This window comes from Solanum verrucosum, unplaced genomic scaffold, assembly GCF_900185275.1.
Source record: "Solanum verrucosum unplaced genomic scaffold, falcon-dt-bn FXZP01000165.1, whole genome shotgun sequence".
NCBI lineage: Eukaryota > Viridiplantae > Streptophyta > Magnoliopsida > Solanales > Solanaceae > Solanum > Solanum verrucosum.
Genome location: NW_026020340.1, coordinates 3,087,637 through 3,112,866, shown reverse-complemented (window position 1 = coordinate 3,112,866; position 25,230 = coordinate 3,087,637). Strand labels below are relative to the sequence as shown.

Sequence of the window (25,230 nt, the reverse complement as noted above, 5' to 3'; positions counted from 1 at the left end):
AATTTCAAAAGATAAATATAAGACCAACTTTTTACCAGAACTAGGACATTCATATACTTATATTGTCTAGGCATTACAAGGTTCAACAAAAAAGTGCATGTTGAATTCTTTACCTACTTCAGCAATAAAAGCAAACTAGCATCTCTTCAATTAAAACCTTGTTTAGAGCAAGAAGACTAACTCCCAAAACTTGCACTTTTTTTCTTTTTTTTCTAATAGTGATGTTTAGATCAACTTGCATGCATTTCAACAAAGTATTCATTACTAAGTTCAATTACTTTGCCTGGTTTGTCTATACAAATGAAGCATGACATCAAACTTGCTAATTTATCCAACAAGAGGAAGACACAAAGTAGTAGCCCTTAGTTACACAATCAGGTAAATAGTTATGGGAAACAAAGTTATGATTTTGTATCATATTAGTATAAATTAAGCCAAAAATAACATTTGCAATGAAAGATCAGAAATGAATAGAACAAAAATAATCAATCTTTATCATCTCAAAAGCAAAATACAACAAAAACAAATGTAAGTTTAAGAAAAGAGGAATGAACAAGAAAGCAGGGACACCCTTTCTTTCTTTCCTTTCTCGAGTGTTCTAACCTCCACCTTCCACCCATCAGAAACCCAATTGGGCAAACCCCTTTTCTTCCCCATCTCACCTAAATTATCAACTAACCCCACTAATCCTCTCCAAGTATCCCAAAAAACAAAAAAAAACAAATAAAAATCAAATCTTGCCAAAAATTGTCCTAAAGCATAGGGTGGGGTTAGTCGATTTGCTCTTCCTAGAACAATCAGTTGGTCCACTTCCTAAAGCATAAACAAGCAAAAACTTCATTGTCTTAACATGAATCGCACAAAACCTAGGCAGCTCTTGAGGGAAGAGTATATACAAATTGTAAAGCTATTAAAAAAAAAACAACCTAAAAAGCCCTAATTTTTTTCAAAAAAATAAAGCTTTACCTGCAAATTGTTGTTCCTTTGGATGGTTAGAATAGAAGAATCGAAAGTTCAAAGTACGGCCGTCGGAAGTTGAAAGTTGCCGGAGAAATTGATTGTTCCAATCAAAGCAATTTTTTATTTTTGGGAAGTATGAAATCTTTCTGCAGTAGAGTGAAGAGAAACGTGAGATTTGATAGAGGGGAAGGGAGTGGAAAATTTGTTTATTTAGTAGGAGGATTGTTTTGTATTTTTAAAAAGATTATAAGTTTTGAAAATGTTAATTGAGTCCACAATTAACTTAATTTAGTGTTTAAGTATGTTTGACCTTTTGTTGGTCAATATAGTCACCAATAACTAATTCAAAACTTAAAGGATACCTTTCCTTCAATTTTCTCTAGTATATCAGACCAAACGGTGTATAAAAAGTAATATTTGCATAATTAATGTAAGACTAATATAAGCTCTAGTAATGCAAACATTATTAATGCATCATATTTTACATTATTCTTGTACAATGAAAATTTAAGGAGGAGTTTGAGTCTTCTTGAAGATAAGAGGGTATTTTGCCTTTTTCTCGTTTTGGGGTGAATTTCCAACCACATACCGTAGATAAGTATAGAACATAGCAGTTGACTTGTGTATTAGCCCATATTCATTAGAAACTTTCATTTTTGGAGCATCAATTAACTGACTGAAACCATGGCATCATCATCTTCCTTAAGAACTTCATGGCCGTATGATGTGTATCTAAGCTTTAAAGGCAAAGATATGCCTACAAATTTTTTACGTTTGTACGAGGGTTTGAGAAAGAGGGGAATTTTCAGTTTTCTAGATGACGATGATGTTTATTATGATTATTATTATCATGATGATGATGATGATGATGATGATGATGCTTTAATTCTAAGGAATACCCGATCGTATTTTCAACGAATCCCGCAAGCTATGGAAGAGTTTCAAGTTGCCCTAGTTGTTTTCTCAAAGAATTATGCGACATCAAGACGGTGCTGGGATCATTTAGTGAAAATCATGGAATGCAACCAGAAAAAGGAACTAACAGTCATACCGATCTTCTATGGTGTGGATCAAGCAGATGTTCAGAAGCAAAGGGGGAGGTTTGCAGAAGCATTTGCCAAACACGAAAAGTGGTGGAAGTCTGATGAAGAAATGGACGAGGTGAAAAGATGGAGGAGCACTTTAACTCAAGTGGCCAATCTCAGCGGTTGTGTTATCCATGATAGGTGAGTTAAATTAAAACAACACGTTAACTGAAATGTAGATAAGAATTTATCCATTGAACAAAGAATCTGTACCTAAAATTTTGAGTTTGATTTATGTGCTTTGTCCCTTTATCATAATTATGCACTACTCAACAATGTGAATTATTTTCTTGTTGACTTTCTGACCTGTATATGTATCAACAATCTTTTTACTTTATGTAGGACCATATCGAAATGTATTCCAGATCTTATTGATCAAATTTCATCCAAATTATTGGAGGCTTCTTTAACTTATTTCTCAAATGTTGTGGGAATAGAAACTCATTTGAAGGAAGTAGGATCCCTGCTAGAGATGGAAATTGATGATGTTCGGATTGTGGGTATATGGGGAGTTGGGGGAGTCGGTAAAACGACAATCGCAAAAGCTGTTTTTGATAGACTATCATCTCAATTTGATGGTGCTTGTTTCCTTGCCGACATTAAAGAGAACAAACATGGAATGCACTCTCTGCAAAATATCCTTCTCTCTGAACTATTAAGGGAAAAAACTAATTACGTGAACAGTAAGGAGGACGGAAAGCACCTGATTGCTCACAGACTTCGTTTTAAGAAGGTTTTAGTTGTGCTTGATGACATAGATCACAAAGACCATTTGGATTACCTAGTAGGGGATCTTCGTTGGTTTGGCAATGGAAGCAGAATCATTGCAACAACCAGAGACAAGCAAATTATGGGGAAGGATAATGTAGTGTATGAAGTGACTACATTAGTTGACCATGAAGCTATTCAACTGTTTAATCAATATGCTTTCAGGGGAAAAGTACTAGGTGAGTTTTTTGTGAAGCTAGCATTGGAGGTAGTAATTCATGCGAAAGGCCTTCCTTTAGTCCTAAAAGTATTGGGTTCTTTCTTACATAAGAAGGACATGATTGTGTGGAGAACTGTTGTAAACCAAATAAAGAGAAACACTAATTCAAATTTTGTTGAAAACCTCAAAATAAGTTATGATGGGTTGGATCATGAAGAGAAAGAGATATTTCTAGATATCGCATGCTTCTTAAGAGGGAGAAAAAAAAAAGAGATCCTGCAAATTCTTGAGAGCTGTGGTTTTGGAGTTGATATCGGATTGAAGGTCCTAATTGACAAATCTCTTGTGTTCATCTCTGAATATGATACAATTCAAATGCATGACTTAATACAAGAGATGGGTAGATATATAGTGAAAATGCAAAAGGATCCGGGCAAACGTAGCAGAATATGGGACGCTGGAGATTGCGAAGAAGTGATTATCAACAACACAGTAAGTAGGCTAGACAATGCAATAATAATCAATTTCTAGTTTGCATATTCTAAAAACATATAGGGCAGTCAATTCCAATTATGTGTTCTATTGCTTCATATTCTTGCGGCTACGTCATTTTTATCGTTAATTTTAACAGAAGAAGCAAAAGTAACAATAATTGCCTCGCATAGTTAATTCGTCTATCTCATGTTATTATGCCATGACTTAGTATAGTGGCTACTTAATATGTTTTATCCAATTTCATTCTTTGGATTAGCTTGTAATTTGTATGACATTCTGTACATACTAACTCAATCAGTAATTCTATTTTTTTAAGCTAATATCACCCAGATATTTACCCTGAGTAACTTTCTATTAATAAAAATCCTCAAACGAAGAAAATACAACTGAGGGCCATAACTTAACTTGGTACGAATCCTCAGCCCGAAATTCCCTTGATCATTGATTACTTTTTTTAATTTAAAAGATGACAATTATTGGTACTGCTTCAACTACAATTTCGTTTTATCAGAGCATGGAAAACCTTTTGACTCGACTCTAAAACACTTCTCAAAAAATGCATCATTAGAAAATATAATTAATTGCACAAAGCATTTCTCTTAAGTGGCATATTTCTTAAGAAAGACCTAACTAATATTTGTACCCTATGTTTCTTCAAGAACTTCAAGTGCAATTATAAATAATACTAAACATGACAAAAATTTGCATGTGAGGAGTATAGTAAGAAAATAGTGATATTGGTAATTAGTGGATTGTACCTGGCATCGGGAGTTATGATTTGTTGACTTATGATCTTTTTACCAGGGGACCGAGGAAGTGGAAGCAATCTGGCTTACTTGTTTTGAACGACGATTTTTTAATGAAAAGGCAATGAAAAATATGCAAAGGCTTAGGATACTATACATATGTGATGATAGGTTGACTTCCTTCTCTTCAGATCCCTCTTTGATTAGTTTGGGAAGTGTTCCCTGGGGCTCCAATGGGTACCTGCCCAACAACTTGCGTTGGTTTGTTTGGAAGCACTTTCCTTGGGAGTCATTGCCAGAAAATTTTGAACCCAAAAGCCTTGTTCATCTTGATCTCCGGGGGAGTTCGCTGTGGCATTTATGGATGGAAACAAAGGTACTGTTTTATTTGAGATACTATCTATTTTCTTTTGTACTATGATACTTGTGTTTTAAATGAAATAGGTTATTATAATATCTTTATGTCTTTTTCTTTCAAATCTTTGCATCATAATTTTAACTAAGAAGCTCAATTTAAATACTTGTGTTGTTTCGTTACTCTCTTTGTTATCATTTATCCTCCTAACGAGTCTCAGGTCTCCACACTGCCACATGACATTTTTTGAAATAATATGTATAAATATATATACACACACACTCACACTTATCATTTATCCTCCTAACGAGTCTCAGGTCTCCACACTGCCACATGACATTTTTTGAAATAATATGTATAAATATATATACACACACACTCACACTCTTTTACCTTATTTTAGTTTTGGACCAAAATTTTAAAATACATGCTTGGAACTCCACTACTTGGGCTAAAATTTTTCATTTTAGTAAAAGTAATGGAGTTTCAATCAGTTTTTTTCCACAGGCTTGGCCTGAAAAAGAAAAATACAATACTGAAATAAATAGTCATTGCATCTAAAGAGGAAATAAAAAGAAAACACAGCTGGAACTCTACTACCTTGGCTAAATCTTCTTTTATGTGGATAATCAAAATGAAATTTCAACCAACTGTTTTTACAGATTTGGTCCGGAAAAAACAACACCACAAGTACAATAAATAGTCATGGCATCTAAAGAAGAAATAAAAAAATTACACAATCCATTATTTTGGCTAAAACATTTTTCTTTTTTGGCTGAAAATAATGGAATTGCAACCAAATTCTTTTATATAAATATCCCCCCCCCCCAAAAAATAAAAAAAATAAAAAATACATACTTGAAATAAATAGTCACTGCATCTAAAGACGAAACAAAAAAGAAATATGCAGTTGGAACTGTATCATTTTGGCATAACTTTTCTGTTCGGCTAAAACAATGGAATTCTAGCCAAGTAATTTTGCTATAGATTTGGTCACAAATAAGAAAAAAATACACAAATAAAGCAAATAGCCATTACATCTAAAGAATAAAAAAATGTATACAAATTTGGGTTAAAATGTGCATTCTAAAAAAGAAGAAGCAAGATGAGATTTGTGAAAAATATCTCACTTAGAAGCTAATTTTTCAATTAAACACAGGTCATTTGATTCATAGATAAGCCCACTAGCTAAATCTAAATGCGGGGCAGCTACTGTTGTTGTTTTCCTATATATCTTTCTTTATGTATTCTGAATATATTGCAGCATTTGCCGTCTCTACGAAAGCTAGATCTCAGCTACTCCAAAAGCCTAAAGCAAACACCAGATTTCACAGGGATGCCTAATTTGCTGTATTTGAATATGGAGGAATGTTCGAGTCTTGAAGAGGTTCACCATTCCCTAGGTTGTTGCAGAGAACTCATTGAGTTAAATTTGCAGAGTTGTGGAAGCCTAAAGAGGTTTCCATGTGTTAATGTGAAATCTATTAAATGTCTGCACCTAGATGGTTGCTGTAGTTTAGAGAAATTTCCAAGTATCCGGGGGAAAATGAAGCCGGAGATAAAGATTCACGTGGAACGCTCTGGGTTAAGGAAAGTACCATCAGCTGTTATTCAGCACCAATCTATTCCTACAGAGCTAGATTTGAGTGGCATGAAAAACCTTGCAACACTTCCACGCAGCATTCTCGAGTTGAAAGGTTTGGTGAAGCTAAAAGTGTCCTCCTGCTCAAAGCTTGGAAGATTGCCAGAAGAGATAGGTGATTTAGAAAACTTGGAGGAGCTTCATGCCACAGGGACTCTAATTTCACGACCTCCGTCTTCCATTGTCCGCTTGAACAAGCTTAAATTCTTGACTTTTGCAAAAAATCAATTAGAAGATAGAGTGCGCTTTGTGTTCCCTCAGGTGAATGAAGGGTTACTCTCATTGGAAAAACTGGATCTCAGTTACTGCAATTTAAAAGACGGAGGACTTCCGGAAGACATTGGATCCTTATCCTCTTTGAAGGAGTTGAATCTCGAAGGAAATAATTTTGAGCTTTTGCCTCAAAGCATAGCCCAACTTGGCTCTCTTCAATCCTTGACCTTATTACATTGCAAGAGGCTTACACAGCTGCCAGAATTTCCACAGCAATTAGATACAATAACTGCTGATTGGAGCTATGATTCAATCTGTAATTCGTTGTTTCAGAATATCCCATCATTGCAGCATGACATCTGTGCTTCAGATTCCTTGTCACTAAGAGTGTTTACAAGTTTGGGGGAGGATATCCCAAGTTGGTTCCACCATCAGGGAATGGATACAAGTGTATCAGTCAATTTGCCTGAGAATTGGTATGTATCAGATAACTTCTTGGGATTTGCTGTATGTTACTTTGGAAACTTAAGTAACACCAGAGTTGACTTGATTCCCTTATGTGATGACGGGATGTCGTGGATGACTCAGAAACTTGCCTTATCCAACCATTCAGAAGAATTTCCAGAAACTGTTATTCATTTTTTCTTGGTACCTTTGGCTGGCATATGGGATACATCTACGGCAAATGGAAAAACACCAAATGACTATGGGCTTATTAGGTTATCTTTCTCTGGAGAAATGAAGGAGTTTGGATTTCGTTTGTTGTATAAAGACGAACCAAAACTTGAGGGCTTGTTACAAATAAGGGAAAATACTGAATCCATGGCATCATCTTCTTCTTCTGCTGGATCGTCACATTTGCGTCAATGGAAGTACAATGTCTTTCTATGTTTTAGAGGTGAAGATACCCGCAGAACATTTAGGAGTCACTTGTACCAAGGTTTGAGAAACAGGGGAATATTCACCTTTCAAGGTGATAAAAGGCTAGAGCATGGCGATTCGATCCAAGAAGAACTCTTGAAAGCTATCGAAGAATCTCAAGTTGCCCTCATTGTTTTCTCAAAGAATTATGCTACATCGAGGTGGTGCTTGAATGAACTAGTGAAGATCATGGAATGCAAGGAAGAAAATGGACAGACTGTCATACCTGTGTTCTATGATGTGGATCCATCACATGTTCGGAACCAAAGGGAGAGCTTTGCAGAAGCCTTTGCCCAACACGAATCGAAGTATAAGGATGATGCTGAAGGAATGCAGAAGGTGAAAGGATGGAGGAATGCCCTAACAGCTGCCGCAGATCTAGAAGGATACGATATCCGTGACGAGTGAGTTAAAAATACATAATTGCTTTCCATGAAAAAAGAAACGGAATTATTTCCATTCAAATTTGGACTCTTCACTACCTACGAAACTGAGTCAAACAGAATGATTATATGTTTCTCAATTAATTTTTTCATATTTTCTAAAAATAGAATAATTATATTTGTAAGAAGGCATAGTTCCTATAAGTTTTATTGCTCAATGACATTGTTAGGTAGATAATGTTTTAATTAGTTCTTCAAGAGTTCGGTTTTATCAGTAAGAAGGCATGGTACTATCAATTAAAAACACATAAAAGAATGATGGTAGATTGTATATGTTTCTATCAGTAAGAAGGTAGAATGCATAGTCTTATCAATTCAATCAGAGAGAACACATAGAAATCCTCTTAAACTATTCAAGTTTTGCAACTTTCGTATAGATTGTTGCTATTACCCTTAACAATATGAAATATTTACTAGTACTCGACTTTCTCACATTCTCCACAATCAATCTTCTTATTTATGTAGGATTGAATCTCAGAATATTCAGCAGATCGTCAAATTGTGCAATAGTGCTTATTCTTCATCCTCTTTGCAAGATGTTGTGGGAATAAGTGCTCATTTAGAGAAACTAAAATCCCGTCTTGAAATAGAAATCCATGATGTTCGGATCGTAGGGATCTGGGGAACAGGTGGAATCGGTAAAACGACAATAGCAAAAGCCATCTTTCATACTCTATCTTATCAATTTAAAGCTGCTTGTTTTCTTGAGAATGTTAAAGAAAATGCCAAAAAGAATCAACTGCATTCTTTACAAAATACCCTTCTCTCTGAACTGTTAGGAAAAACAGATGATTACGTCAATAATAAGTACGATGGGAAGTGCATGATTCAGAACAGACTTTCTTCTATGAAGGTGCTAATTGTGCTTGATGACATTGATGAAAGAGATCATTTGGAGTATTTAGCAGGTGATATTGATTGGTTTGGTAATGGCAGCAGAGTTGTTGTAACAACTAGAAATAGAGATTTGATAGAGAAGGATGATGCAATATATGAAGTGCCTACACTACCTAATCTTGAAGCTATGCAACTGTTCAATCAGTATGCTTTCAAAAAAGAAGTTCCAGATGAGCGTTTTAAAAACTTCTCGTTGGAGGTAGTAAATCATTCTAAAGGCCTTCCTTTAGCCCTCAAGGTGTGGGGTTCTTTGTTGCATAGGAAAGGCCTAACTCAATGGAGAAGAACTGTAGACAAAATAAAGGAAACTTATAGTTCAGAAATTGTTGAAAAACTCAAAATTAGTTATGATGGGTTGGAGCCCAAAGAACAAGAGATATTTCTAGATATAGCTTGTTTTTTCCGAGGAGATGAAAAAAAGAAAGTCATGCAAATCCTTGAGAGCTGTGATTTTGGAGCTGAATATGGATTGGATGTCCTAATTGAAAAATCTCTTGTCTTCTTAACTGAAGATGATACAATTGAAATGCATGACTCAATACAAGATATGGGTAAATATATAGTGAAAATTCAAAAGGATGCGGGCGAATGTAGCAGAATATGGGACCATGAAGATTTTGAAGAAGTGATGGTCAACAATACAGTAAGTAGGCTAAACAATACAATAGTTTTCAATTTCTAGTTTTCATATTCCAAAGACATATAGGGTCAATTCCATTATTTGTTCTTCTTACTTCATATTTCCGCACTTAAGTCACATCAGTTTTTTACTTTAGTAGTAGAAGCAAGTAACATTAATTGTCTAACACAGCCTAGTTCATCAACTAACCACTTTAATTACCACTGCCTAATTTGTTTTTTCTTATGTTACTAAGCCTTGATTTAGTTTAGTTGCCACTTACTCTGTTTAAGCCAACTTCTTTTTTTGAAATAACTTGAATTTTGTATGACATTTTATATATACTAACTCAATCAGGTATTCACTTTACCGTTGAAATTACAAGTTATTGGCACTACTACTTTACAATTTTATAATGTCACTGCATGAAAAAACTCTCAGACTTGACTCAGAAGCACTTCTCAGAAAATGTATAACTCCATTAGAAAATAGAATTGTTGAACTAATTGCACAAAGTATTTCTCTTAAGCAACATGTTTCGTTTAAAAGACCTAGCAAATATAGTACGCTAATTTGGCACTGCGAGGATTGAGGAAGTAATCATATTGGTGATTGGATTTTATACGACATTTGAAGTTATACTTATGTAAAGAAATGATCTTTTTTACCAGGGGACCAAGGCAATGGAAGCAATCTGGTTTCGTTATGATGAGAAAATATGCTTTAGCAAAGAGGCCATGGAAAATATGGAAACACTTAGGATATTATACATATGGTCCCAAGATTGCTCCCCTTGCCATGATGGCTCCATTCAGTACCTGCCCAACAACTTGCGTTGGTTTGTCTGGAATCACTTTCCTTGGGAGTCATTGCCAGACAATTTTGAACCCAAAAGGCTTGTTCATCTTCAACTCCGCTTCAGTTCACTGCGCTATTTATGGACGGGAATAAAGGTACAATAATTAAATTCTTGTTTAATTTTATTTTCTCTCTAACTATCTGTCCTTTAGTGATGCACAAATACTATTTCTTTCAGCCTGTTTTATTTGATATACTTTATATTTTGGCTTGTTCTGAAATTATGATGCATGTCTTTAAATGAAAAGAAGTTGTTAAATCCATAAACTCAAATTAGTATATTTTAAGTAATTTTGGGTTATTCTCATATCTATTACTGTAAGCTCTTTTTGTCGTTTTTCTCCCAAATCTTCCTAATTTAATATTAACTTATAAGAAGCTAAGTCGTTCAAACATTTCCCTAGCAAGATATGAATCTCATCCTAAGATTGCATGTAGTGCACTAGTGGGACGGAAGGAATACTTGTTAAAACATGAAGGGTAATTATAGAAAAATACAATGTTGAAATAAATAATCATTGCATCTAAAGAGAAAATAGGGCAAATTACAGAAATCACATACTATTAAGGCAAAATTACAATTTATCCCTTAAAAGTTTATAATTACAGAAATCCCTCAAACGGATACAATAATATAAGCGCTGATACATTAATCTGATGCGCGAGATACAATAATATAAGCGTTGATACATTAATCTGATGCGCGAAAATGAGGGATTTTGGAGATTTGTAATACTTATAGGGGATAATGGTAATAAGTAAACTAAAAGGTGGGATTTCTGTAATTTTTCCAAAATAAAAAGAAAACACTGTTGGAACTCTACTTCCTTGGCTAATTTTATTTATTTATTTGGATAAACGTACTGAAACTTTAGCCAATTTTTTTGTATATATTCTTTTACCTGTCTGTTCTTGTTTTTCTTTCTCATCCTTTTTCTGTTCTGAATAGCAGCATTTTCTGTATCTACGGACGCTAGATCTCAGCCGCTCTAGAGACCTGATGCAAACACCAGATTTCACGGAGATGTCAAATTTGGAGTATTTGGATTTGGGCAATTGTATTAATCTTGAAGAGGTTCACCATTCCCTGGGATGTCCCACAAAACTCAAGAGGTTAAATTTGATATATTGTAGACGCCTTAAGAGGTTTCCATGTGTTAACGTGGAATCTCTTGAATATCTGGATCTAAAGTTCTGCTCCCGTTTAGAGAAATTTCCAGAAATCTGCGGAAGAACGAGGCCGAATTTAAAGATTACGATGTGTGACTCTGAGATAAGGGAACTGCCATCATACATTGTTCAGTGCCTAACTCTGAGACATTTGGATAATCTTGTAGCTCTTCCGAGCAGCATTGGCATGTTGAAAGGTTTGGTTATTCTTGATGTGTCAAATTGCTATAAACTTGAAAGCTTGCCAGAAGAGCTAGGCGATTTAGTAAACTTGGAGAAGGTTGACGCATCAGGGACTCTAATTTCACGACCTCCGTCTTCCATCGTCCGCTTGAACAAGCTTACATTCATGAGTTTTGCGAAACAAAGATATAACGTAAGCCTCGAAGAGGGAATGTACTTTGCGTTCCCTCAAGTGAATGAAGGGTTACGCTCATTGGAAGATCTGGATCTCAGTTACTGCAATTTAAAAGTTGGAGGACTTCCTGAAGACATTGGATCCTTATCCTCTTTAAAAGAGTTGAATTTCACTGGAAATAATTTTGAGCATCTTCCTGGAAGCGTAGCCCAACTTGGTGCTCTTCGATCCTTGGACTTAAAAGAGTGCAAGAGGCTTGAAGAGTTGCCAGACTTCATGGGGATGCCAAACTTGATGACGCTGAATCTCAGTATAATTAACATTGGGCATTTGCCTCAAAGCATAAACCAACTTGGTGCTCTTCGATCCTTGGACCTATCATATTGCAAGAGGCTTAAAGAGTTGCCAAGCTTCATGGGAATGCAAAACTTGGAGACTTTGAATTTGTCAAATTGTATAAATCTTGAAGAGGTTCATCATTCCCTGGGATTTCTCAAAAAGCTCTGTACATTAAAATTGACTAATTGTAAACGGCTTAAGAGGTTTCCAGCTCTGTGCATTGATTCTCTTGAGTATCTGTGTCTACGGGATTGCTCTAGTTTAGAGAAAATTCCAGAAATCCTCGGAAACATGAAAGTGGAGTTAGAGATTCACATGCTCGACAGTGTAATAAGGGCTCTAGGTTTTAGAGGTTTTGAAAACCTTGCAACACTTCCGAGCAGCATTTGTAAGTTGAAAAGTTTAATCAGCCTAAATGTGTCGGATTGCTCTAAGCTTAAAAGCTTCCCAGAAGAAATAGGAGATCTAGAAAACTTGGAAAATCTTGATGCTAGAGGTACTCTAATTTCACAACTTCCATCTTCCATTGTCCAGCTGAACAAGCTTAAATTTTTGAGTTTTGCAAAACAAAATTCAGGAGGAGGTCTTGTAGATGGAGTGTACTTTGTGTTCCCTCAAGTGAACGAAGGGTTATGCTCATTGGAACATCTGGATCTCAGTTACTGCAATCTAATGGGTAGAGGACTTCCGGAAGACATTGGATGCCTACACTCTTTGAAAGAGTTGTATCTCTGTGGAAATAATTTTGAGCATTTGCCTCAAAGCATAGCCCAACTTGGTGCTCTTCGATCCTTGGACTTATCAGACTGCAAGAGGCTTAAAGAGTTGCCAGGTTTCAGGGGAATGCAAAACTTGGAGACTTTGAATATGTCAAATTGTATGAATCTTGAAGAGGTTCATCATTCCCTGGAATTTCTCAAAAAGCTTTGTTCAGTAAAATTGACTAATTGTAAACGGCTCAAGAGGTTTCCAGTTCTGTGCATCGATTCCCTTGAATATCTGAATCTAGAGAGGTGCTCTAGTTTAGAAATTTTTCCAGAGATCCTCGGAAGCATGAATTTGAAGTTAAAGAGTGGGTTAAGGTGCCTAGATTTGAGAGGTTTAGAAAACCTTGTAACACTTCCAAGCAGTATTTGTAAGTTGAAAAATTTGGTGGAGCTAAATGTGTCGGCATGCTCAAAACTTGAAAGCTTACCAAAAGAGATGGGGGATTTAGAGAACTTGGAGTGGCTTGATGCCAAAAATACTCTAATTTCACAACCTCCGCCTTCCATTGTCTGTTTGAACAAGCTTCATTTCTTGCAGTTAGCTAAACAAAAATCAGAAGTAGGCCTTGAAGATAGAGTGTACTTTGTTTTCCCTCTGGTGTCTGATGGATTACGCTTGTTGGAGATTCTGAATCTCAGTTATTGCAATCTAATAGATGGAGGTCTTCCGGAAGACATTGGATTCTTATCCTCTCTGAATGAGTTATATCTCACTGGAAATAATTTTGAGCATTTGCCTCCAAGCATAGCCCAACTTGGTGCACTTCGTTCTTTGGACCTATCAGATTGCAAGAGGCTTAAAAAGTTGCCAGGTTTCGGGGGGATGCAAAACTTGGAGACTTTGAATCTGTCAAATTGTATGAATCTTGAAGAGGTTCATCATTCCCTGGGATGTCTCAAGAAACTCTGTACATTAAAGTTGACTAATTGTAAATGGCTCAAGAGGTTTCCAGTTCTGTGCATCGATTCCCTTGAATATCTGAATCTAGAGAGGTGCTCTAGTTTAGAAAATTTTCCAGAAATCCTCGGAAGCATGAAAGTGAAGTCAGATATTCACATGTTAGACAATGTGATGAGGGATCTAAATTCCATGTATCTTTCACTTCCACGTTCCTTGTCTCAGGGTATCGTTTCCTTGCCGAATGCCATCTCTGCTTCAGATTCCTTGTCACAAAGAGTGTTTACCATTGTGCATGGTGGGAATAAGATCCCAAGTTGGTTCCACCATCAGGGAATGGATGAAAGTGTGTCGATCGATTTGCCTGAAAATTGGTATGTAAGTGATAATTTCTTGGGATTTGCTGTATGTTACTCTGGCAACCTAATTGATATCTCAGTTGACTTGATTCCCTTGTGTGATGATGGGATGACCCAGAAGCTAGAATTATCCACCATTCCAAATTATGATTCAGAATCATCCGACGGTTTAGAATGTGGTACTGAACCTACTATTCATTTTTTCTTGGTACCTCTTGCTGGCTTATGGGAAACATCTAAGGCAAATGGAAAAACACCAAATGACTATGGGCTTATTACATTATCGTTCTCCGGAGATATGAAGGAGTTTGGATTTCGTTTGTTGTATAAAGATGAACCAACAGAACATTACATTGGGAAAAAGAGGACCAGATATGACGATAGTGAACGCCATGATGATGCAAGCTGCTCCACTTCTAAGAAACAAAGGTCACATTTCTAATATTCATTGGAGCTGTCTTTGAGAATCTGCAGCAACAACCAGTCTCTTCAGAAACTTTGCAGCTCTTTCCCCGAAGCGCAGAATTTTGGCTTAAATTTAGGTATACCTCATGATTAATTTTTTTCCCTACTTGGTAGTGAAATTCTGTTCAAATTTCTTTGTATGCAATTCTCTCCTATTAGCTACAAAGTATTCTTCCAATTCTTAGTAATTTTTCACTTCTTTTCCTTTTTGTTTTCTCTATTCTTTCCTCTATTGACAGGAGCTCATCAATGGGTGATGGACATATCAACAGTGAGTTTTGTCGATTGATTCTCCATCTTGTGTTAAGCCATGATTAACCATGGTGAGTTAAAGGATGTGAACAACTTTATTTTTTCGATACTCAAATCAGATCCTGGAATCATTCAATCTTCAGTAAATTCTTACCTTGAAGTACTCACAAGTGAAGATTTTTTTTCCAGATAGGTACTCACAAATCAAGAATTTGAACATGAAATTAGTGAACATTTAAAGGGTCGTTTGGTATGGGAATGGGACAGACAAAGATATCTCATAGGTTGGGATATCCCAAGGGATTAGTTAACCCCCATTTATATGGGATAACTTATTCCATCGTTTTAGTACAAATGGTGGATAAATAATTCCGGTACTAACTAATACCCTTAACCAAACATAGAATAAAAAATCATGTATTTTATCCTGGTATTATTATCTCTTATCCCTCATACCAAACGACCCCTCAGAGTATTGGAAACAAATTTCTCTTCAGTTCTATGTTATACTCAAATTTGTTTTTCAACTTGTTCATTCGTGGTTCTTTTTACGATTTAATTGGCTCTAAAGTGATTCTCTGAAATCAAGTATTTTTGGTTTCTTTATTTATTTCACACACCATTTTCAGTGAAAATGAAGGACTAGGATTTCCCCTTGGAATCAATTATCATATTTGTTTTGAAGCATCATTTTTTTCTTAGCAGATGAATTCTTCAATTGCTATTTCTTTGTTCAAATTGGGCAATCGGAGTTTTTGATAAGGACGTTTATCTAAAACCTCTTTGGCTTTGCTGTGTGATGTATGAGCATCAATCCCCTATAGTCGGCAAAAACTGAAATAGTTCTCAGCTTAATTTGTAGATACTTCTATATCAGCATTAATTTCTCAAGTAAGGGAAACATTCTCTGAGTTCTTTGTTTAATTATGTGCTGCATTAGTTACAGAACTAGTTTTTCCTCCATGACGTAAAATTTTGGTTGGGTTTTGAGGCCTGTGCAGCTGCTGAGGAGTTTATGCAGCAGTTGCTACAGTGAACTAAGCAGGAGCAAGAGACTGAAGATGTTGACGAAGTGAGCACTCTGGTTTTAATTTATAGAACTAAACTTGAATGATACAGATGCTTACTATTGTGATGGCTATCTTATCCGAAAGAACCAACTCTTGTGTACTCTTCATTGGAAACTGATGTTCACCATGTTACTTGCGAAATAATTTTCATTTTGAAAAAACCAGAAGTTTCTTAAACATTACATAACTTTAAAAGCTTTATATGGGATGACTCAGTTTAACACTTTTAATCCCTCTATCCTAAATTGAACCTCCACATTTAACTTGTCACTAAGAGTGTTCATCATTGAGCATCCTGAGTGTGTTCATTATTGAGCATCCTGAGAAGAAGATCCCAAGTTGGTTCCACCATCAGGGAATGGATAACTTCTTGTGTTTTTCTGTATGTTACTTGTGGCAACTTATTTGAAACCGCTTGATTCCTTTATGTGATGATGGGATGTCATGGATGACCAAGAATCTACTATGCATTTTTTCTTGGTACGTCTTGCTGGCTTATGACATCTAAGTCAAATGGAAAAACACCAAATGGCTTTGGGCGTTTTAGGTTATCTTTCTCTGGAGAAATGACTTGAGTATAGATGTCGTTTGTTGTATAAAGATGAAGCTGAGCTTTTGGCCGTGCTACAAATATGGGAAAATAATGATGAGCCAGCAGAGCACTCCATTGGGACAAGGACAAGCAGATATGACAATTGTGAACAGCATGACTCCGTCACCAATGTAGTCAGTTGCTGTCGAATACTCTAATAACATTAGAAACAAAGGCCACATTCTAATATTGTGTGCTCTTTTTATATAATTTTCTCCTTCTATCAGCTACAAAGTCTTCTTCCAAAACCTCATTGGTCAACTAGCATGGTGACCAACACTTATGGAACTAGCCTTTGGAGAACCATAAGGAACCTATGGCCAAAACTTAGAGGGAATTGCAAAATCAAAATTGGAAATGGTGTGAAGGTCTCATTTTGGGAAGATAGCTGGTTGGAACAAGGTCCCTTAAAAACACTCTTCCCTGATGTGTTCATCCTCAACCAACAACAGAGGGCTACTGTGGCAGAGGTTTGGTCAAACCAAGGATGGAATCTGAGCTTTAGAAGACCCTTCAATGATTGGGAGATCCAGAGAGTAGTAGAATTCTACAGAACTCTGGAACAATTCAGAGGAGGAAACACTGTCCAAGACTGCCTGGAATGGAAGGATCACAAGCAAGGAAGATTCAGTGTCAAGGGGGCTTACAAAAAGTTCAACCCTTTCAATACCCAGATTAATGGGTGGCCCTGGAAAATGATTTGGAAAGCCAAAATTCCCTACAAAGTGTCTTGTTTTACTTGGCTACTTGCTAAACAGGCTGTTTTGACTCAGGAAAATCTCATGAAGAGGGGTATCCAATTGAGCCCTAGATGTTTCCTATGTGGGGAAAAGGCTGAGACGGTGACTCACCTGTTTCTTCACTGTAGGATAACCAACCAACTGTGGGACCTCTTCATCAATAAGAAAGAACTGAAATGGGTGATGCCAAGGAGAGTAACCCAAACCCTGAAGATATGGAGTAGTTATGCCAACATCTCAGGACATAGGGAGAGATGGAAAATCATCCCAGCTTGTATTTGGTGGTCAACGTGGAAAGAAAGGAACCTTAGATGTCATCAGAACAAGAGCAACACTATTCAGAAGATGAAGATGAATTGTCTTGTGTTGTTTCATTTTTGGTGTAAACAGGAGTATATGGAAGATCTAGAATCAGTTATGATTGTCTTAGGATCCCTGTAATTTTTGTAAATTTTGTCATAGGATTGAAGATCTTCTGTTATACTCTCTTTAATCTGTAATTAGGAATCTGTAACATGTTGTGGCAGGTTTTGATTTTTTGGAAATAGAAATACAAATGTTACCTTCTCAAAAAAAAAAAAAAAAAGTCTTCTTCCAAAACCAATAAAAAAATTCTTCTCATTCATTCGTTTATTTTCCTTTTTCTTTCCTCTATTGGCAGGAACGCATTAATGGGTGATGTACATATCAACAATGAATTTTGTTTATTGATTCTCCCTCTTGTGTTGAGCCATCATTTATACATTGTGAGTTGAAGGCTATGAACAAGTGCAGATTGTGAATTTGAACTTGATAGGTTACTCATTCTTTTTTGTGCCCGAACTGTTAAGGTGAGTGCTTAGTTTAACTATGTGCTGCATTAGTTATAGTACTAGTTTTCCTCCATGAACTAATATTTTTTGGTGGGGGTTTTCAGGCAAATGCATATGCTGAGGAGTTTATGTGGTAGTTCCCACAGTTTGATCAACAGTTGGTAAAGTAAGGGCAAGAGTTTGAAGATGTTGAGGAAAAACCAGAAGTTTCCTTGTCAAAAGGTGTGAGGACTCAGTTTAAGGTAATGATCCTGCTCTAAGTCTAACTTTAACTATACACTTTTGCAGGGGTCATTTCATAGTTGTATCAAGTTAAATGTTGAAGATTCCTTTGAATTACTTCTCATAAGTTCACATAGAAAAGGCAAAGGGTTGTTCCATCTTCATAGAAACTTTGTACCAAATATCATCAATTTTATCTTTTATAACAACCACAATCTATCTGTATTGAACTCGTCCAGGTACACATGGCATGGAAGGAGACAAAACAAGGGAGGTTACAAGAGAAGGCTCGGAAAACAGGTCATCCGGGTGCACAGCTTCAAGGAAAAAGAGCCTTCGAGAAGACATCCTCGGGGAATGAACTGAAGATAGCACAGATGAATCTGAAGGGCAATGATGTGGACAATGAAACAAAGGGAGACAAGGTGTCAGGAGATTCAGGTGCGCTGACGAGCCTCGTATGAATTTGAGCATATTAGTTGGCATTATCAATGGTACTGCCACATGGCGTTTTATCATTAGTCTTTGTATGAAAGGGGATAATTGAAGCATTTCTATTGGCGGAAGGTCTCACCATTGTAACCTATAAATAGTTCAGTTTAGAAATTTGTAAAGGGATTCCGAAAATTTTAGCAATACAGCAACAATACATTGTTTACTTAAATACCCAGTCTACTACTCCTTACTTTGTCTAAGTTCTTGCCCAACACATTAACACGAGAATACTCTCGGAGCTAAGACTAGGGCTCGCTGATATGTTTGCAAACACAGTGAAACGTTCAGATATATACTCCTGCACTTTATTTCTCGTATTCACTTTGTTTTAACCATAAATCAATATTCAAACTGCTAGTAAATGAATCTAAAAATAGTTGGATTAAGAAGTGTGCTCTTGACCGTTTCAAACAAACATGCGAGCTCACAGTTGAGAAGCTTCACTGAAAGTTCCTTCTCTATAACTTTATGAATAATATAATATTCAATGAAAATATTTACCAGTTGACTGGTCCAATAGCAATAATTTAATTCAATTCAATGGTTTTGGCTCCACTCCAGTATGTTGTCTCTCAAAAATATAATGAATGGTTCATATTTATTCTCAAAACCCAATCATTTGTCAACAACAACATCTTATCTCTCTTTTGATCTCCATTGCCAGACAAGAATTCCTCCCCATTACCTTCCAAATCTGCCAAGAATTATGGCATCATTTTCTAAGTCTTCTGAGAGTAATTCACGGTATTCATGTCCTCAACGGAAGTACAAGTACGATGTGTTTCTAAGTTTTAGAGGCAAAGATACTCGCAGAAATTTTACGAGTCACTTGTACGAACGTTTGGATAACAGGGGAATATTCACCTTTCTAGATGATAAAAGGCTAGAGAATGGTGATTCCCTCTCGAAAGAACTAGTGAAAGCTATAAAAGAGTCTCAAGTAGTTGTGATCATTTTCTCAAAGAATTATGCTACGTCGAGGTGGTGCTTGAATGAAGTAGTGAAGATTATGGAATGCAAGGAAGAAAATGGACAATTAGTCATACCGGTCTTCTATGATGTGGATCCATCAGATGTTCGGAAGCAAACAAAGAGCTTTGCAGAAGCCTTTGCCAAACACGAATTGAGGTATAAGGATGATGTTGAAGGAATGCAGAAGGTGCAACGATGGAGGACTGCTCTAAGTGAAGCTGCAGATCTAAAAGGATATGATATCCGTGAAAGGTGAGTTTGGATGTGAAATTCTACTTATTCTGGTCTCTCTTATCTGTATATATCAATAATGTTGTTATTTTTTGTAGGATTGAATCAGAATGTATTGGGGAACTTGTTAATGAAATTTCGCCCAAATTATGCGAGACTTCTTTATCTTATTTGACAGATGTTGTGGGAATAGATGCTCATTTAAAGAAAGTCAACTCCCTTCTAGAGATGAAAATCGATGATGTTCGGATTGTGTGGATCTGGGGAATGGGGGGAGTTGGTAAAACGACAATAGCAAGAGCTATTTTTGATATACTCTCATCTAAATTTGATGGTGCTTGTTTCCTTCCGGACAACAAAGAAAACAAGTATGAAATACATTCTCTGCAAAGTATCCTTCTCTCTAAACTGGTAGGGGAAAAAGAAAATGGTGTGCATGATAAGGAGGACGGGAGGCACCTGATGGCTCGTAGACTTCGTTTGAAGAAAGTTCTAGTTGTGCTTGATAACATAGATCATGAAGACCAATTGGATTACCTAGCAGGGGATCTTGGTTGGTTTGGCAATGGCAGCAGAATTATTGCAACAACGAGAGACAAGCATTTCATACGGAAAAATGATGCTGTATATCCCGTGACTACACTACTTGAACATGATGCTGTTCAGTTGTTCAACCAATATGCTTTCAAAAATGAAGTTCCAGATAAGTGTTTCGAGGAGATAACGTTGGAGGTAGTAAGTCATGCTGAAGGCCTTCCTTTAGCCCTGAAAGTGTGGGGTTCTTCCTTACATAAGAAGGATATACATGTGTGGAGAAGTGCTGTTGATCGAATAAAGAGGAACTCTAGTTCAAAAGTTGTTGAAAACCTCAAAGTAAGTTATGATGGGTTGGAGCGTGAAGATCAAGAGATATTTCTAGATATTGCATGCTTCTTAAGAGGGAGAAAACAAACCGAAATCAAGCAAATTCTTGAGAGCTGTGATTTTGGAGCTGATGACGGATTGAGGGTGCTAATTGACAAGTCTCTTGTGTTCATCTCTGAAGATGATATGATTCAAATGCATGACTTAATACAAGAGATGGGAAAATACATAGTGACAATGCAAAAGGAAAGGGGAGAACTCAGCAGACTATGGCTCACTCAAGATTTCGAAAAATTCTCAAATGCAAAAATACAAGTAAGTGGAGCCAAAACTTACCTTACCAATCCTCAGTCTGTTAGGCACTTGATCATCGATTACTTTTTATTTAAAAGATGACAATTACTGGTGTTGTTTAAATTACAGTTTCCTTCTATCACAACATGAAAAACTTTTCGACTCGACTCTAAAGAACTTCTCAAGAAACTGTACTACTACAAAATAGAATTACAAAATTAATTGCTCAAAGTATTTCTCTTAAGCGACATATTTCTTGAGAAAGACTTAGCTAATATTGTACCTTGATTTTTCTAGTGGCAGTTATTCAAGAACTTCAAGTGCAATAGTAAATAAACAGAACATGAGAAATTTGACATTGCGAGGAGTGAGAAAGTAGTCATACTGAGTGCGGATTTGATTTATGCAGATATTTGAAGTTATACTTTGTAGACTAATGATTCTTTTATCAGGGGACCAAGGCAATCGAAGCAATCTGGATACCAGAAATTCAAGACCTAAGCTTTAGAAAAAAGGCCATGAAAGATGTGGAAAAGCTTAGGATATTATACATCAAAGGTTTTCATACACATGATGGCCCCAACGATCAGTACCTTCCCAGCAATTTGCGTTGGTTCGACTGTTGTAAGTATCCTTGGGATTCATTGCCAGCCAAATTTGATCCTGACATGCTTGTTCATCTTGATCTCCAGCAGAGTTCACTGTTTCATTTATGGACTGGAACAAAGGTGCAATAGCTGAATTCAATTTTTATTTGTATTTTGATCAAGTACATAGATAAAGACATCTTAACTAGACCATAGATACACCTTTTATTGATGAGTTAATGGTCAAAAACACACCTAAAGTATCCCGATTAGACTTCTGTAAAGAATCAAATACTTTTATCTTTAGCCAGGGGCAGATCCAAAGGCTTAGTTACAAGTTCACGTGAACTAAGTAGCTTTTGGAAAAAAAAAGAAATGAAACAAAATAGTTTCTAGATTCACAGATAGCCACTAGCCAAATTGAAATCCACCCTAATTATATGATAATTCTTTTACCTGACATTTTTTGTTTTCCTATCTCATTCTTTTTCTGTTTTGAATAGCAGAAATTTCCTTTTCTACGGAGGCTAGATCTCAGCCGCTGTGCAAACCTGATGCAAACACCAGATTTCACGGATATGCCAAATTTGGAGTATTTGGGTCTAGAAGAGTGTAGTAAACTTAGAGAGGTTCATCATTCCCTGAGATGTTCCAAAAAACTCTTTAAGTTAAATTTGAGAGACTGTAAAAGCCTTGAGAGTTTTAGCTATGTTTGCTGGGAATCTCTTGAATGTCTACATCTACAAGGTTGCTCTAATTTAGAGAAATTTCCGAGGATCCGGGGAAAATTGATGCCGGAGATAAAGATTCAAGTGCAACGTTCTGGGATAAGGAAACTACCATCAGCTATTATTCAGCACCAGTCTAGTCTTACAGAGCTAGATTTGAGTGGCATGAAAAACCTTGCAACACTTTCATGCAGCATTGGCGAGTTGAAAAGTTTGGTGATGCTAAAAGTGTCCTACTGCTCAAAACTCAAAAGCTTGCCAGAAGAGATAGGTGATTTAGAAAACTTGGAGAAACTTGAGGCCAGCTATACTCCAATCACACAACCTCCGTCTTCCATCGTCCGCTTGAACAGGCTTAAATCATTGACTTTTGAAAAACAAAAATCAGAAGTAGGCCTCGAAGATGAAGTGCACTTTGTCTTCCCTCCGGTGAATCAGGGATTATGCTCATTGGAAACTTTGAATCTCAGTTACTGCAATCTAAAAAATGGAGGACTTCCGGAAGACATTGGAAGCTTATCCTCTTTGGAAGTGTTGAATCTCAGGGGAAATAATTTTGAGCATTTGCCTCAAAGCATAGCCCGACTTTGTGCTCTTCAATCCTTGGACTTATTAGATTGCAAGAAGCTTACGCAACTGCCAGAATTTCCACGACAATTAGACACAATATACGCCGATTGGAGCAATGATTCGATCTGTAATTCGTTGTTTCAGAATATCTCGTCATTCCAGCATGACATCTGTGCTTCAGATTCCTTGTCACTAAGAGTGTTTACCAATGAGTGGAAAAATATCCCAAGATGGTTCCACCATAAGGGAAAAGATAAAAGTGTATCAGTCGCATTGCCTGAAAATTGGTATGCATGTGATAACTTCTTGGGATTTGCTGTATGTTACTCTGGCTGCTTAATAGACACCACAGCTCAATTGTTATGTGATAAAAGGATGCCGTGTATCACGCAGTATCTTGCCTTATCCAACCATTCAGAAGGATTTCCAGAATCTGCTATTCATTTTTTCTTGGTACCTCTTGCTGGCTTATGGGATATATCCAAGGCAAATGGAAAAACACCAAATGATTATAGGCACATTGCGTTATCTTTTTCGGAAGAGTTGAAGGAGTTTGGACTTCGTTTGCTGTATAAAGATGAATCTAAGCTTAAGGCCTTGTTTCAAATGAGGGAAAATAATGATGAACCAACAGAACACTGCGTCGTGAAAAGGAGGGGTCAATATGATGAAGCCAGATGCTCTTCTTCTAAGAAACAAAGGTCACAGCTCTAATATTTGTCTTTGAGAATCTGCAGCAACAACCAGTCTCTTCACAATCTTTGCTGCTCTAGTCTCTCTGCTTCTGCTGAGCCATGGTGAGTTAACTGATGTGAACAAGCTTAAATTTTTGATGCTCAAATCAGATCCTAGGATCATACGATCTGAATTCAATTCGTACCTTAAAGTAGTCGTAAATCAAGAATTTGAACTTGAAAATTAGTTAACTCTAAAATGAAAAGATGAATACTCAATTGATACCATGTAGTTAGTTTTCCAATTTAAAAATATGTTCGTTAGAAAGATAAATAGAGCTAGCACTTGCTATAAGGGCTTCTGACTATAGGTGTTGGAGTCGGTCTGTCTGAGTATGTAAACTATGTGGTGGATGATAACAAATAAACTTTCTACATCAGTCAATTCTTCTTCCTGCTCTACACGTCCAAGAATTTTCACGTATTGTATCGGAAAACAAATGTTGCTTCTAAGTTCTATGCTATACTCAAAATTGGTTTTCGACTTGTTCATTTATGGTGCTTCTGTTTACATATTTCTAAAACTCTTTGGCTTTGTTGTGTGATATTTGAGCATCTATCAATCCCCTATAGGCGGCGAAAAATGGTATAGTTCTCAACTTAATTTGTAGTTGCTTCTATATCAACATTAATTCCTCTAGTAAGGGAAACATTGTCTGAGTTCTTCGTCTGATTATGTGCTGCATTAGCTACAGAACTAGTTTTTCCTCCATGAAGTAAAATTTTGGTGGGGTTTTCAGGTCTGTGCAGCTGCTGAGGAGTTTCCGGGGCAGTTGCCACGATTAACTAAGCAGGACCAAGAGACTGAAGATGTTGATAAAGTGAGCATTTTTTGGACCATAGTATTAACAACATGAGTATTTTTGGACCAAAGTATTGTCAGGAGTGACATTTTTATTCAATTTCGTATATTTTAACTTTTTTGTTTTTTTTTTCTCTTTAATTAAAGTGACAACTTGTGGAGTATTCTGTGACATCTTGCAACTTGCATCATATCTTGATGCTCAAACATAATTCTTCTAATGCATGACAGTATTCTGTTTTATTTTAGTACCAAGTTTCAAATATGAGTAAATTAAAATATGATTAATATTTTAAGGTTGTAAGTTTCAATCAATTAATACACTTTAATTAACAAAAGATGTAGAGAATTGAAAAAGGAAAAAATAATTAAGAAAAGAAGAACTAGACAATAACAAATAAAAAATAATGTAAAATGTCCCATGAATATCATTTTGGCGTATTTTCTAGCTTTCACACACTATAAACAGAGTGAATCACTCTTCATGCCATTCTTGACACTATATAGAATTTCAAATCGAAAATATTATAGATCTTAATAGGTGAAAGAAAGTCTTTTTTTCTTTAGCTTTCTCATTCATTTTTTCCTCCTTTTTCCCTTGATTTCCTTTAATTCCAAACCAATGGTAATGAATTGTGAATTAAATTGTTTGACCGCCCTTGTGAAAGTTTAATCAAATTTTGTAAATCTATCTTTAAATATTTATTTGACTATACATTTGACTTGTTTGACCACGTGTTTTAAATG

The 25,230-nt window shown here is 36.2% G+C and overlaps 1 protein-coding gene and 1 long non-coding RNA gene across 2 annotated transcripts; both read left to right on the top strand.

Moving 5' to 3' along the window:
• Positions 1-1,644: 1,644 nt before the first annotated feature.
• Positions 1,645-23,752, top strand: LOC125837001 (uncharacterized). The gene is made up of 18 exons (XM_049516135.1): positions 1,645-2,186; positions 2,388-3,465; positions 4,273-4,590; positions 5,834-7,749; positions 8,254-9,328; positions 9,976-10,257; positions 11,115-12,232; positions 12,995-14,482; positions 14,528-14,595; positions 14,758-14,789; positions 15,772-15,842; positions 16,422-16,566; positions 16,660-17,367; positions 18,446-18,633; positions 19,263-19,925; positions 20,003-21,083; positions 21,515-21,790; positions 22,156-23,752. The coding sequence occupies exons 1-18, from the start codon at positions 1,645-1,647 to the stop codon at positions 23,659-23,661; spliced, it is 12,555 nt and encodes a 4,184-aa protein (XP_049372092.1). The 3' UTR covers positions 23,662-23,752.
• LOC125837152 (uncharacterized) lies at positions 18,084-18,872 on the top strand. Its single transcript, XR_007443501.1, has 2 exons — positions 18,084-18,226; positions 18,446-18,872. It is a non-coding gene; the product is annotated as an uncharacterized LOC125837152 (long non-coding RNA).
• Positions 23,753-25,230: the final 1,478 nt, after the last annotated feature.